Source organism: Gopherus flavomarginatus, chromosome 19 (genome assembly GCF_025201925.1).
Source record: "Gopherus flavomarginatus isolate rGopFla2 chromosome 19, rGopFla2.mat.asm, whole genome shotgun sequence".
In the NCBI taxonomy this organism is placed as follows: Eukaryota; Metazoa; Chordata; order Testudines; family Testudinidae; genus Gopherus; species Gopherus flavomarginatus.
The window spans coordinates 16860304-16874778 of NC_066635.1; the positions used below are offsets into that span (position 1 = coordinate 16860304).

The 14475-nt window shown below is 44.1% G+C and overlaps 1 protein-coding gene across 14 annotated transcripts in view; it reads left to right on the top strand.

The window, feature by feature from the left end:
* The window catches only part of MSI2 (musashi RNA binding protein 2), a 381347-nt gene that overhangs the window by 198262 nt on the left and 168610 nt on the right, over positions 1-14475 (top strand). For all 14 annotated transcript variants that reach the window (XM_050929500.1, XM_050929499.1, XM_050929502.1 and 11 more), the window contains one exon: positions 12179-12227. In XM_050929500.1, coding sequence (XP_050785457.1) covers positions 12179-12227 — 49 coding nt within the window. The remainder of the gene's footprint in view (positions 1-12178; positions 12228-14475) is intronic.

Genomic DNA, 14475 nt, shown 5'->3' on the forward strand with positions numbered 1-14475 from the left:
TACACTGTTATGAAACATAGTTTGTGGTCTGACCATGTCACACTCACTGGAAAAAGCCAGTTAAGAGCCAGGGCTGTTGGCTCTGTGTTTCCAAACTCAGGTTAAAGGCACCCGTAGAGAAGGCCAAAGAGTTAAAGGATTTGCGCAGCTTTGAGAGAATTTCAATAAAAAATGAACAGCACTTTAACTGCATTAGGGGAAGGAAAAAACTCACTGTGGAAGTAGGGAGGCATCTTCTATAGAAAAGAAGGAAATAGTTAATGTATTTGTTTCTTTGTTTCATTCCATTATAAGCAAACCCTGAGGCTTGATACAGGGGAAGAATTTTTTTTCTGACAGTCTGGCATGCTGCATGCATTTGTCTCTGTTAATTTATATGGGGAAGGGCAGTAAATCTGCATGAGCATGTTACTGGCTCTTAGATTTCACAAGGGTATTTAAAATAATAGTACCTGACAGTTTACTAGCAGCTAAGAGGTTTTTCTGCTTCAGAAAGCAAAATATTATATGAGTTGTGCAACGTGTATAAATAATTTGAGGAATTAGGCTAAAGCACCCAGTACGCTTTCAGTGAAGAGCTAAAGACTTGATAGAGCTGTAAAGTTTGCAAATGAGGAGATGAGGGGAGTCAAAACACAACCCAGATGTGTGTGGTTGAATGTCATCCTTGTTTAATTTCCTTTCTTCCCGAAACTAATCTGAATTGCCAAATGTTAGATTATAGTGCATTATTTCATTTGTCTGGCCTAATTCCTCTTTACCTTGAGCAGATGAAAAACATTGCACTAAATCAGCTTGACAGTGCTTGAAACGAAAAAGATCTTAATCTTTCTGTATGTTGATGCAGACATAAACATGGAGAAAAACATATTTGTAAGTTCTCAAGGTGGCTTGAATGTGTGGAGACTCGAGTTTTGAATTGGGACAAATTTCTTGATGGCATGATCTGAAGTGTGGAGGGAATGTGCTTGCTGTCTTTCATTAGTTACATCTAAAAGGTGTAACATTTCTCAGTGCAGATTTTAATGAATGAATGAGACCAAGAATCTAATGTGAAAGCAGCATTTAAATTTAGAAATATAGAATGTTACACCTTTCTACCTCCCCAATTTTCTGTCTCTCTCTCACACAAACTTTTCATTTCCTACTTTATATGATGCTTTTTGTTTGGATTCTCAGCTTCATTCATTCAGTGAAATCTACACAATAACAGTGTAACAGCAGCGGAGTTATTGAATATACGTGTTTAATATCTGTGTGGTTCCTTTTATTTTGAAAGGCTCCACAAGTGCTTTACAAAGCTATGTTCCTGAATTGCTTCACACATACCCTGTTTACCCTCTCTTCCCCCCCAAAATGCATCTACTACTGAGATGTAACATGACAATTGCTTAACAGTTGCATTGTAAAATAGTAGGTGAAGACTGTAAAAGGTATCTAGCTAAAGTTGCATTGATTTATGGTTATGTTCAGTTCCCGTGGAAAGTTACCTTCAAAAGCCCTAAAAAAACTTTATCAATTTTCTTTAAAAACAAAAAAAAAAACAAAAAAAATGTGCAGAAACTGATGGTGTAGACCCCACTGCTTGCCAGAGCTCATCACTGGCAAGTGAGTGAATGGATTTTTCAGTCTCTGTGAAAGTTGGCAACTCCCAGCAACAGAATGGACCATAACACTACACTGGCTCCACACTCTATCGGAAAGAAATCTGCCTCCTACTGATTCACTGGAACAACTTCTTGCAGTGTTTTGGATTTTCACTGGAGGTCTCCCACCCCAGTAAAACCATGGCTAACACTGTTTAGCTTGTGAGAGTTGGGTAGTTTGGCTGTAGACTTGAATCAGGGCTGAGGATTTTTGGCAGTGGTTCTGTTCTGCTGCTTTATTTCATGACTATCTTCTCTATACATATTAGAAAATATTACAGTAGAACCACAAAGTTACGAACACCAGGGTTACGAACTGACTGGTCAACTGCACACCTCATTTGGAACTGCAAGTGTGCAATCAGGCAGCAGCAGAAATGAGGAGGGGAAAAAACCCTAAATATAACACAGTACTGTGTTAAACATAAACTACTAAAAGAATAAAGGGAAAGTTTAAAAAAAGTGACAAGATAAGGAAATTTGTTTTTGTGCTTGTTTCATTTAAATTCAATTGGTTAAAAACAACATTTTTCTTCTGCATATTAAAGTTTCAAAGCTATATTAAGTCAATATTCAGTTATAAATTTTTGAAAGAGCAGCCATAATGTTTTGTTCAGCGTTATGAACATTTCAGAGTTACGAACAACCTCCATTCCCAAGGTGTTGGTAACTGTGAGGTTCTACTGTACCTTATTTACAGGCTGTGCATTTCAGCATTCAGTGGCAATAAACTCTCTTCTCCCACTCTTCAAAGCCTGAGATATATTGGTTCAATTAGCAGTCCGGCATTTGTTTCATGGGAATGCAAGTAAATGTCCCAGCAGGCCAGTGTTACACTAATCAATGGATGTTTCTCTCTGAGCTTGGGCAGTTATACATTTATGCACTGCAGCCATGGCTCTGCTCACGTGGTGCATGGAGGTGATGATGCTTTTACCCACTTTGGGATCTCACCCTTATTTACTCGTACAAGTAGACTCATTGGCTTCAGAGGGATTACTAGTGTGAGTAAGTGCTCATATACAAGAGCAGGTTGTTGCTGTTCTTTAATGTTATCTACATGAGTATGGATTGCTCTGTGTAAACTCTAAGTATTGCTATAATTTCATAGATGAGAATGCCATATAAGTCATGCATGCTTTATATACTGTCGCTTACATAGCTCACCCTTTTCATGTGCCAGTCCATATTGAAACATGCATGTCTTTTCTATAAGCCTGACTCAGAGCCACAAGAGGTAGGAAGCTTGGAAGCAAATCCGAGTTGTTTCCTTCCACAGGTTTTGCTGAGGCAACTAGCCGTAGAGGAATTGGAATTGGATGACAGAGAAAGTAAGAGGTGGATTTTTGAACGGGAGACATGAACAGTCACGACTCGAGAAAGCCGCATGCCAGCAGCCCGACAGCAGATGCCACTTCCATGTGACAGCTGTCAGGGGCACAGAAAGCAACTGTTTCTTGCCATAAGTGGCTGATATCAGGCCATTGTCTTCTGACTTGCTCTGTGATTTCCATCTGTAACTTGGTCTCCCTCACTGCATTAACTAAACCACTTCTCTGCATTTTCCCACCAACTCTATAAATGTGGAGATCTCCAGCAATTTCCCTGTTCCACGGTATCCGCTTTCCATGCTTGGCTGGTGCCTGCTTCCTTTTGGGTGCTGCAGCTCAATTATATCCACTGTCATTAGCCCCAGTTCAGCAGCGCTTAAGCGTGTGCTTAAGTCATTGCTCCTCATTCTCCTCAGTGAGACTGCTCATGTGCTTGGAGTTAAGGATACGCTTAAAGATCATGCTGGATGGCGGGTTCTATCCCATGGCGAGCCCTTGGGTGGAAAGGGGGGAGTGCTGAGTGTACAGGTGATTATTTACATTTACATTTGTGTTTTACTGCTTTTTTCTGGCAATGGATGGGAGAGAAGGAGATGAGGCTATTAGATACATGAGATCTCAGCCTGAAAAAGCAAGAGGCTGGAGCCAGCTGGGTTTCCCAGCCAACTTATGTTATACAACCTCCTTCAGAAAACACTCCTCTTTTTGGAGGGAGGGTGGGTTTTGGGAAGAGAGGGGAGTTTTCACCCCCTTACCCTGAGCCCAGTTCTTCTGCTCCCAAGCTTCCCTGGTGGCATGGTGCCTGGCAGTCCCAAACTGCAGAAATCTTAAGAGGTATTGCTGGAGTTTCACGGGCATCATTAAACAGGCCCTGTTTTTCCCACTGCAATCAATAGAGACACTCATGTTGATTTCAATTGGTTTTAAATCGAGGCTCAAGTCAGGATCATAGAAATAAAAGCTGCCAAAGAAAAGGGGTGAGATTTTCCTGCAGTCTAAATCTGCCCCCAGCAAAGTTACCATTGACTTCAATGGGAGGAGAATTTGGCCAACTCTAAGGCTGTTTGAAAATCCCACTGGAGAGCGAGCTATAAAATAGCACCTTGCCTTTGCAGGAGGAAGGAATCCATCTTCCCATTAGGACATGGTCCATGTTAAGTTACATCTCCTTTGGCTGTTTGGGCCTGCCCTATGGAAAAAAGTGAGAGGAGTTACAAACCCTTATGAGGAAGGAAAAATGAAGTTCAGGCAGAATATTGTATGTTCTTCTACTGGGCAGAATCAAATGCATTCAATTCGGAGCCTCCTGAAGTACATTTAATAGTCATTTTATTTAGGTCATCCTCATTTTGTTGCTTTAAATATATGCAGCTGTTAAAGTGGAAAATATCAAGTACATTTATCTCTGTAGATCCTTTTGTGAACAGGTCAGATGTATTTTAAATAACCCTAGGAACTGTTAGGATTATTAAAGCTTTTGGCTCTTCTGGTCTTTTTTCCCCCCCCCCTTCCTTTTTCCCTTTCCCTTCTTCCAGACAGTGATTAAGATAGTGTATCCCACCCTTTTCCCAGGGCCCTGGGTAGACTGAAAAGAAACATTAAATAAACTAAAACCTTAAGCTTTATGTAAGAAACCTATTGTAGTTTTGTTCAGGGGCTGAGGTAGGTGCGTGTGGGGGTGTATGAAGGGTGGAAAGATGTCCTTTCAGACTCCTCAGTATCCATTTATTTATTACTAGTATTATCTTTTGAGTCATATGGCACTCCCCTGCCCCCCGAAAGTGCTGAGACTTTGCGAGCGTTTTGTAATACCCTCTCATTTGCTGCTCTTAATTAGTTTGGATTAATCAGCTCCTTAAGCTGCCACATCGAGCCATGTGGAGATAATTGTTTTTGGTTGTATATGTTACTATTTTTCTTTTATATAACACTTCAGATTGCTGAGTCCTTTTTCGGAGGACTAGCCTCTTGTTAAGCACTTCTGCATGAAAATCGAGGGAGGTGACCTGCCTGGAGGTGGTGCGCTCAGAAATGAGCCGTCCATGAGATGTGATTGTTTGTTCTTTTCCTACTTATTCATTCTTCAAAGAGAGCTTAGTGTCATTGAAAGGTGTCAAATAGGATAGCCCAGGACAACACTCCTTTCTGTCCCCACAAAGCTGAGGGGACATAAACCCTTAGGATTTGGGCTTCTCCTAGGGTTGCCAACTTTTTGATTGCAGAAAACTGAACACTCTTGTCCTGCCCGGCCCCTTATCAGATGTCCCGTCCCCGCTCACTCCATCCCCCTTCCCTCCGTCGCTTGCTCTCCCTCACCCTCGTTCACTTGCTCATTTTCACCGAGTGGGGGCTGGGGTACAGGAAGGGGCTCTTGGCTGGGGCCTAGGGGTTTGGAGCGTGGGGGGGGTCAAGGCTGGGGCAAGGGGCTGGGGTGGGGGCTCTGGGAGGGAGTTTGGGTGCAGGAGGGGGCTTAGGGCCGGAGCAAGTAGTTAGGGTGCAGGTTCCGAAACCTAGGGTTGGGGTGTGGGAGGGGATGAAGGATGCATGTTTCAGGTGACGTTTACCTCAGGCAGCTCCCGGAAGTGGCCGGCATGTCCCTTTGGCTCCTAGGAGGAGGAGCCAGGGAGCTCTGTGCGCTGTCCTTGCCCGCAGGTGCCGTCCTCACAGCTCCCATTGGCTGTGGTTCCTGGCCAATGGGAGATGCAGAGCCGGTGCTCGGGGCAGAGCCTGCGCCGAGAGCAGGGGCAGTGTGCGGAGCCCCCCAGGCCGCCCCCGTGCTACGAGTTGGAGGGACATGCTGGCCGCTCTGGGAGCCGTGTGGAGCCGGCCAGTGTGGCCAACCAGACTTTTAGTGGACCAGTCAGCTGTGCTGACCAGAGACGTGAGGGGCCCTTTTCAACAGGGCATTCCGGTCGTAAACCGGATGCCTGGCAACCCTACTTTCTTCTCCCTGATGCATCTCAACCCTGTTTGAAGGGGCGAGAAAGGAGCTTACTTTCTTTGTACATTTATACTTTGACATCCCTGTTGCCTTCAAGGAAGGGCACCAGTTGCAGTGATGGTTTTGTAATACAAACACCTGCCCACAGCAAATCAGACAAATGCGTTTTTCATAATAGCCACTGAGCACCCGTCAGACGGTTCAACTTTCTGGCCTCTTAATAACCTGTTCTATTTTGAACTGTTCTCTTTTTCCTGCCTGGATTCCTATTCGCTCTTCACCAAACTTCTCCATAAACCTCCATTGTTAAATGCCCAGTTCCTCAGGCTTTGATTAAGAATCTTTTCTTCTGATTATCCACAGTAAAATGGCTCCCACTTGCTGCATCAGAGCAGAGACAGGAAGAGCAAGGCCTCCTCTCTCCACAGCATTTGAGGTTAGCTGAAATGCCAAGTTAATAGTCCCTAGATTTAAACATGAAGGGGTTGGGGGCAGATAGTTTCAGCAGAGGGACTTTGGAACTTTCTCCCCTCTCAGGGTATGTCTACACCACAAAACCAGTGTGGTGTTAGCTCAGGTTAGCTAACTCGGGTTAAAATAGCAGAGAAGACACAGCAACTTGGCTTTTAACTTGGGTGAGCAGCTCGAGCTCAAACCCAGGCTGAGCTATAGGCATTAACGCAAGCGGCTAACCTGAATTAAGTCGAGCTGCCATGTCTTCTCAGGTTTTAACCTGAGTTAGCTAACCTGAGCTAAGAACACAGTGTAGATGTACTCTCAGACTGACCGAGTTCAGGCACTGACCGTCAGAGCACATGTCAAAGGCCACTCTCTCACGCTTGCTCTGTGAAGGCATGTTCTCTGGGGGTGAGAAGTGTTTTACTTCACAATAAAAGCCTTGTAAAACTCTGAACACTTGTGCAATTTCAGCTATGTATAGCTGAAAATTTTTTCTCTGGTACCCAAAGAGCATCTTTATGTGATAGCCACCGTACCTAACCCAGGATTGAACTGGGGATGCCTGCAACTAAAATCATTACTCTCTACAGCTTGAGCTAAAGATCCAGGCTCTGTAGTTGAGGGTTATGTAATATACACCGGTTGGTGGGTTACACTAGGCACTTTACAATACAGGTAAAAAAGCAAGTGCTTTAGCTAATTATATTACAGTACTGTTACATTATCCCTCTATAGCGCTTTTTTTTCTAATGATCTCCAAACAGTGAACAAACATTGTCAGCCTCACAAAAAGCCCTGCACAGTAGGTCTGTAGTTTATCTTTGGTAAGTCACTGCACCTCCTTGCCTCATTTATCCATCTGTAAAGTGGGGATAATTATTCTTTCACCTCTGTAAAGCATGGTGAGATCAACAGATGAAACTGATTACGATTGGTGACTTGATCAGGTCACACAGCAAGGCAGTATCACAGCTAAGAATAGAAGACAGGAGTCCTGTCTTCCAGTCTCATCTCTCACCACTAGACAAACTTCCTTACTTTTAAGATAAGTTAGTGGTTGCATGTTTTGAACCAAGATCTGGAAGATTTGCTGCATCCAGCCATCCGTAATATAGTTGAACAGGAGAAATCCCAGGGTGAACCAAAGGGTTAACTCATGGATCTTTACTGGGCATAGCAACCAAACCTACTTGAGTTTCATTTGTGCAGATCTTTTATCCCCCTCATCTCCCGAAATAGAGAGAGAACAATATGCTTACTACTGGCTTTACTACCGGTTACCCTTACTGTGTCCCTTATTTCTCCTTGTTAGAGATGTAAACAAGCCACTTGTGTTTGATTCACAGAGAACCGTGAGAAACAAGCTGTGTATGTGAAGCAGTGTGGGGTTTTTTCATTCCATTCAGCCCTTTGTATATTCAAATTCTTCTAGTTTCAGTTCTTGCTGTTCTGCCAGATTTCCATAGCATTGATAGGTTTTCTGAATTAATAAGTTTCTTCCCTCTCTTTCTCTTTACCTCTCCCTCTTCCCTTTTATTTTTGCAACTGGTGAAAAGTTTTTCTAAGTGCGCAGCCTTATCCATATTGATTTTTCTCTCTCCCCTGTCTAACCGACTCTTAGATGTTTTATTTTGTAAAGCGTTAATAGAATTTTTTTTTCGCCGTTGCACTTTATCTATTCAGGAGTCATTGAGAAATCCTATTGTGTCACCGGACTGTGGAGGAAAGAGGCTATTCTTCTGTTACAATGGCTGCCCTAAAAATAATGTGGGGTGGAGTTAACTCAGAAAGGGCAGAGACGGAGATAAAATGTTCTGACCTTAGGGAAAAAAAAAGATAACCAATTAGGCATTGCTGAAAGTGCACTAGCTGGCTTAAAAACACACTGCTGCTTTCTGAGGGTATATTTTAACTCAGAAACTCAGCTCCAACAGAACTGATTCACCCTTTTGAATTTTCAGGGTTTCAGAGTCAAACCCCTAGATCTGTAACTCTTTTTTTTTTTTTTTGTGGTTTTGCTTCTGAGCCAAAACTTTTACAGTCCTGTTCCCAGTGTGGACAAAGCACAAAGCTCACGAAGATGGTTGAGCTCACATGGTTTCCACCCCAAGTAGCAGAAATCTCCCCCAGCCCAGCCCAGGAAGTCTCAGTGTTACTGTTATTTATTTGCCCACTAAAGACCCTGACCAAGCCCTAGATCTCATTGTGGTAGGTGCTGTGCGAACACATAGCAGAAGCTTTGGACCAGATCTGTAAAGGTAATTAGGTGCCTAACTCCCATCGAAGTCACTCTAAGGGCGAGAGAGAACACATCATCAATTTCCATTTGACAGATGGGGAACTGAAGCACAGAGTTGAAGTCTCTCTCCCCAGGACACACAGCAAGTCCATGGCTGAACCAGGAACTACATTTGCATCTCCTGAGCACCAGTCCAATTCCAAGATCATCCCTCCTCTCTCATCAGGATCTGGGCAGTGCTTGGAGAAGTGAGATGATGATTGCACAATAGTCTGAAGCCTGTGTTGTCACTCCTGTCATCCACAGATGAAGAGGGAAAGGGCTGTTGAAAGCTGCAGCTCAGGTTTTAGCCTATTGAAGTCCTGCCTGACAAGACTCTCTTAACCCTGGGTTACACTTCAAACTTATGTGGGTATAATGACGTCACTTGGGTTTGGAAAATCCAACCCCGTGAGCGATGCCATTTCACCGCCTAACTCCCGGTGTAGATGGCTCTGTGTTGATAGAAGGGCTTCTCCCATCAACATAACTACCACCTCTCAGGGACCTGGCATACCTACACTGACAAGAGCTCTCCCGTTGGCATAGCCAACGTCTTCCCTGAGCGCTGCAGCTCTGTAAGCGTAGGCCAGGCCTCAGTTGCACAGCAAAAGGGAAGTCAGGATCAGAGCGGAGTGAAATTTTTTATGGACAACTCTTTTTCAGAGAAAAATGCAGATTCAGCAACACCAAAAGTTTCACTAATTCATGTCAGTTTCAATGAACTATTTTGGTTTTTATTAAAAAAAAATACTAAAAAATTGAAACATTTTGATTTTTTTTCAGATGTCTTCTAAAAAATAAAACATTAAAAAGTACTTGAAATCCAACCTAAGTATTTCATTAAGCCCGAAATTAATTTTGTTTTTATGTTTTAGTTTGACCCTAAACCATTTTTTTTCTTTTCAACCCGAATGAAATCTGTAATTTGCACAGCTCTAGTCCAGATCTTGTCCCTCGTGATATTTTTAGTGGAGATGGGGAGAAATAAGTAAAGGGCCTGTACATTTTTTTTTCCTTCTGTAATTCACCTCTAAAGAAGGATGTGTATTTCCAACACCCCTAGTAAACTGTTTTTCAGTAAAGAGGGAGGAGTTTGGGGAATTAACAGTGCACAGAGACCAGCACTGTGCTAATCAGCTTAGTGCTGTCATCTGGGGTATGGATGAGGTGTAGTAGGATCAACATTACCCTGTGCATTACTTTCCCTTTGGACACAGAGTTTTTCCCCTTGTTGATGAGTGCTGCAGAGCGATGCCCTTTGGGCACCTGTTTGATCAGCCCTTGTTTCCTAGCTACCAAAGAAGCCTTTTAAAACAACACAAACTTTAGTCTCTGTGTTGGTCGAGCTGCTACCGCAGGCTAAAGAATCATGCTCTGTTAGCCTGGGTCACAGGCTGCCCATGGCCGGAGAAACTCACCCTGGGCTTCAAGTGTCCACAGCCATTCAAATCCCTGTACAAGGCATTACTTTGTAATAACACCCCTGGTTGAGGATTGAGGCTTCTGGCTTGGTTACAGTCGTGAGAACCGTTCCACACTGTACATTCTAATTATGTTGCGTCTGGGTCAGAAGACAACAGTGGTGGGATTGGGCCTCTTGTTCTGTTTGTATTTAGAGTGCGAATGAGCTCTGGGGGCCCTCTCCAGGCTGGGGTTGGGATTTTGGACAAAGATTTTGTGGTGAGAAGTGTCATAAAGTTGTACTGTGTAGACTAACTAGTATGGGGACAAAGGGGTGTTCAGCACACAGTTTTCCTCCAGTGATGCACAAGGTGGTTATAGGAGAAGAAAAGAGAACGCATGTCGTTCAGAGAAACTGGGCTAGCTGCTGAACGTGATTCTGATCACTGTGTGCTTGAGGCCTTTGAGAATTTTAACAATCACTGATCAAACCGTAATTCCAGGGCACAGATGAGTGCTAGGGAAAAATTGTCCCTATTTACTCTCTAACCTGACTGACACCTGTGTGTTGTTTTTCGGTTTTGTGATGTTCTTTTATGAGATAAGGAAGGGGAGTGGGGCGGCAGGACAATATACTTAATTTGGATTCTCATTGTGCCAGTGGTTTAGGTCCCAGGCATGCTGCGGATGAAACATATCAGAATGAAGGAAATATGTTACATCCTTTCAGCTCAGGCTGTTTCCAACACATTTGTGCAAACTAATGTGAATGGGACTCATCAGTATTAGCTGAAATGGGGTTTAAAAGGAGTCTAAGCACAGTTTGAGGTTTTACCACCTTGCGACTTCTACTGTATCATGGAAGCTGCCTCCAACGCTGTAATAGTAGGGACAGATCCACCCTGTGTTTTTAATCACTCTCCAAAATTGTGCTACTGCCCTGTAACACCGTGCATGCGTAAAGCATGCAAGATTGAGCTATCCTCTGGGACTGTCATCTAACTGCATCACCGGCATGGTAATTTTTACAGGGTGGGTGCCATTGCAGAGTGACTGTTCAAAGAAATCAGTTTTTCTAAAATGATTGGGTAAATAACATGTTGTTAAATTTTTTTTGGTGGGGGGAATCCTCGGTAGAATTCAATCGGGATGAACCCAAGTATAGAAATTATTCTTAAAAAAAATAAGAGTTGAATTAAGAACGAGATCCATTCTGTGGCTTGGAGTTTGTATGTTTGTTTTTTACCATCATCTCTTCTAAACCAGAGAGATACTTCTTTATTAAATAGTAGTTAAAACGATCTATTCAAAGGTTATAATTTTCTGTTAAATTCTACAGGACTTTTCCATAAGAGTGCAGCAGTATCCTGCTGAAGTTCTGGAGTCTCTGAACAGTTTAAAATACAATATACTTAAAAAGAAATCCCCACACAGCCTCAGTCAAAAATAAGTGTAAAATTTAGGTGTGGCTGCACAGATTAAATGTAGGTGGAATAAATCATGCAAAGAGTGATGAAACTTGAAAGTGATTTTTCTTGCACTTCAATACATTTCATCAGGCAACCCTCTCTTCTGAAGTGGAAATGCCAAACCTGATGCAAATTAAACCTCTGTCCCCCTCCCTTCCTCCAGTTGCTTTTCAAAAGACCTCTTGAAAACCTCTGAATACCTTTTTGGCTGACCAGATTTTGCCCCACACATACTTTTTGAAATCTTCTAATTCCCATCCAGCACACTGATAGCTGCTGGAGAAGTCATGGGCTTGATTTGCATCAGTGACTCTGGGGCCCCTCCTTATCTCTCTCCAGCTGCCTCAGAAGAACAACGGAGGAAAAAAAGCAACTTGGATGTTTGTGCTTTTTAGGGCAATAAAACTTTAAAAGTGCGTTTTCCCTCTAGGATCAAATGCCAGCAAGGCTTTGTGTTGACGGTGGCAGGTTTCCAAAAGAAAGAGCTGACTCCAGGCAAAGGAAATGAGATATGATGAATCCATGTGGCCTACCATACCTGAATTTACCCTGCCACTACCCCAGCCTTGCCTCCCCAGTACTGGATTTGTTTGCGTGTCTTCGTTAACCTTGTAGCAAATATACTAAAACACACGTCTTCTGTCTTGCAGGTAGAGGATGCCATGCTTATGTTTGACAAGACTACCAACCGGCATAGAGGTAAGAGAGAGCATCTGAGTTCAGATGCCACATTTTATAATTGGCAAATGCAAAAACTCTGTGTGGTGAATGTAACACTGTAGGTCTGGCTGGCCCGGTGGCCCCAACAGCAGTGTTCAGTGCTGCTGTGCGAGGAGACTGGGATCTGAGCTGCCTCCCCATGTGCTGTGATCACGCGGAGGTGGGCATGCTTGGGCCTCGGTTTTTGTGTGTGTCTGGGGATAGCTTGGATTTCTCAACAGTGACAACTCTTCTGGCCACTTGACAGAGTCCTGTCTTCGTGGCCCAAAGAAAGTCCTATTCAGCTTGACTTTAGTGAAAGGATGATTGCTGGCATATGTGGTCTTATGTGGAGATAAAAGTATGGCAGGCTGGGGGGATCATTAGGCATCTGATGCTGAGATGGAATGGGACAGAGTAACATTTAGAGCTGGAAGAAATTTTTAAAGTTTTCTCCCTGGTCACCCCTCTCGCCCAACAAAGATGTATGGCAAGTGAGTCCAGCCTTCAGTACTAAGGGGATAAACACTCACTCAGGCCTCTCCATGTTTTGTACACATGACATACTCTGAGACCCCATAGCAGATATCTACATGAGCCTGTGATGCCTGTTTACACTTGAGGATGAGCAAGAACCTTAACTTGCAATTCCCTTACTTCAGTGTAGCTAGACCAGATTGGGCCAAATTGCCAATCGGCTTCCACCCACTCACGAAACGTGTGCACACTTGAATGCATGTGCAAGTCTTATACTAGCAACTAGAAGTATGGCTGGATGTGCAAATCGATGATGCCAGTATTAGAGGTTCATTTTTTTTCTTAGAAGTAAGACACCTGGCACCCTTTAGCCCACTGTGATCTTTTCACAACCTCTTCCCCCTTCCACCCCCCCATGCTGCTGCTCAGAGACTGTGTGCCAGAATGCTCCCTCTCCTTTATAGTCACCAGTTACAGCTTGGGAACTGAAGGCTGGATGTATTTACAGTACAGGACACTGACCACGTGCACAGCAAAGCATCAGTATGGCACTTAGATCCTCTTTGATTCGTCCTTCTAGTATCCTCTTGTACCTTGTCTCCCTCCTTCAGTCCCTCCATCTCCCATCTTCTCTGCTTAACCGTTTCACCTCTCAGTCTGCATTTCCTCTGAGACCCTCTCAGCTTCTTGCCCAGCTAGTCTAACACCAAGGGGCCCATTTTCAAGGCAGAATGAGAACAGTCTTTGGGCTTATCTTGTCTCCTCCTTGTACTGGCCACTGTGGGGGGAAGCTGCTACCAAATGTTTGCAAAATGCTCCCTAACTAACTTCCATGGGCCAGTGGGCCTTTTTCCAACTTAGCTGCCTTCCCTCTGAGGAGAGGAAGGGAAAAGTGTTCTCACTTGATGTCAGTTTTGAAGTGTGTGCTTTCATTTCCATTTATTCTTCCTACTACCTAGGTTGGGTTTATGATCTCTGTTTGACACATCACTGCTGAAGGGAGAGAAACAGAGTTGGAAACAGATGAGAGGGACAGGGACAGTCCAGGTACCAGCACACCAAGCACGTGCCTGAGGCAGCAAGCCGCAGGGGGGGGTGCCTGCCGGTTGCTATGAGGGTGGCAATCAGGCTGTCTTCGGAGGCATGTCTGCGGGAAATCCGCTGGACCTGCGGCTTTGGTGGCAATTTGGCGACGGATACACCAAAGGCGTGGCACCAGTGGACTTCCTGCTGAATCCGCATTACCAGTGGACCTCCTGCAGATGCGCTGCTGAAGACTGCCTGACTGCCGTGCTTGGGGTGGCAAAATACATAGAGCCGCCCCCGGGGGAGGGGAGATGCAGGAGCCTTTCCAAAATCAGTCCTTGCCTAGATGGTGCCTTCAAAATACCGACATGCACTTGGCCTGGGTAACACAAATGGTGGGCACCAGTCTGCATGTGGACTTGATTATTTTTTTTATTATTATTTTAGAGTTGTAATGGACATGGTATTTCATGCCTGATAAAAGGTGGAATCCCTGCTTTAAGGGACTTGCCACCGTGCGCAGACAAGGCTGCGTGATGAATGGAATAAATGGGCTTGCAGGAAAAGGGAGGATACTTGGGATATGTTGGCTGTCCCTCGTGCTTGGAAGATGGCATGGACTGAGAAGTGAGCAAAGGAGGACATGGGAACTGTGTGGAGTGAAGGGTGACTGGGAGATTAGGGAGTAGGAAGAGATGAGGCAGGGAGATAACAATTGCTCTGGCATGCGTGGTTGCCAGTTTTG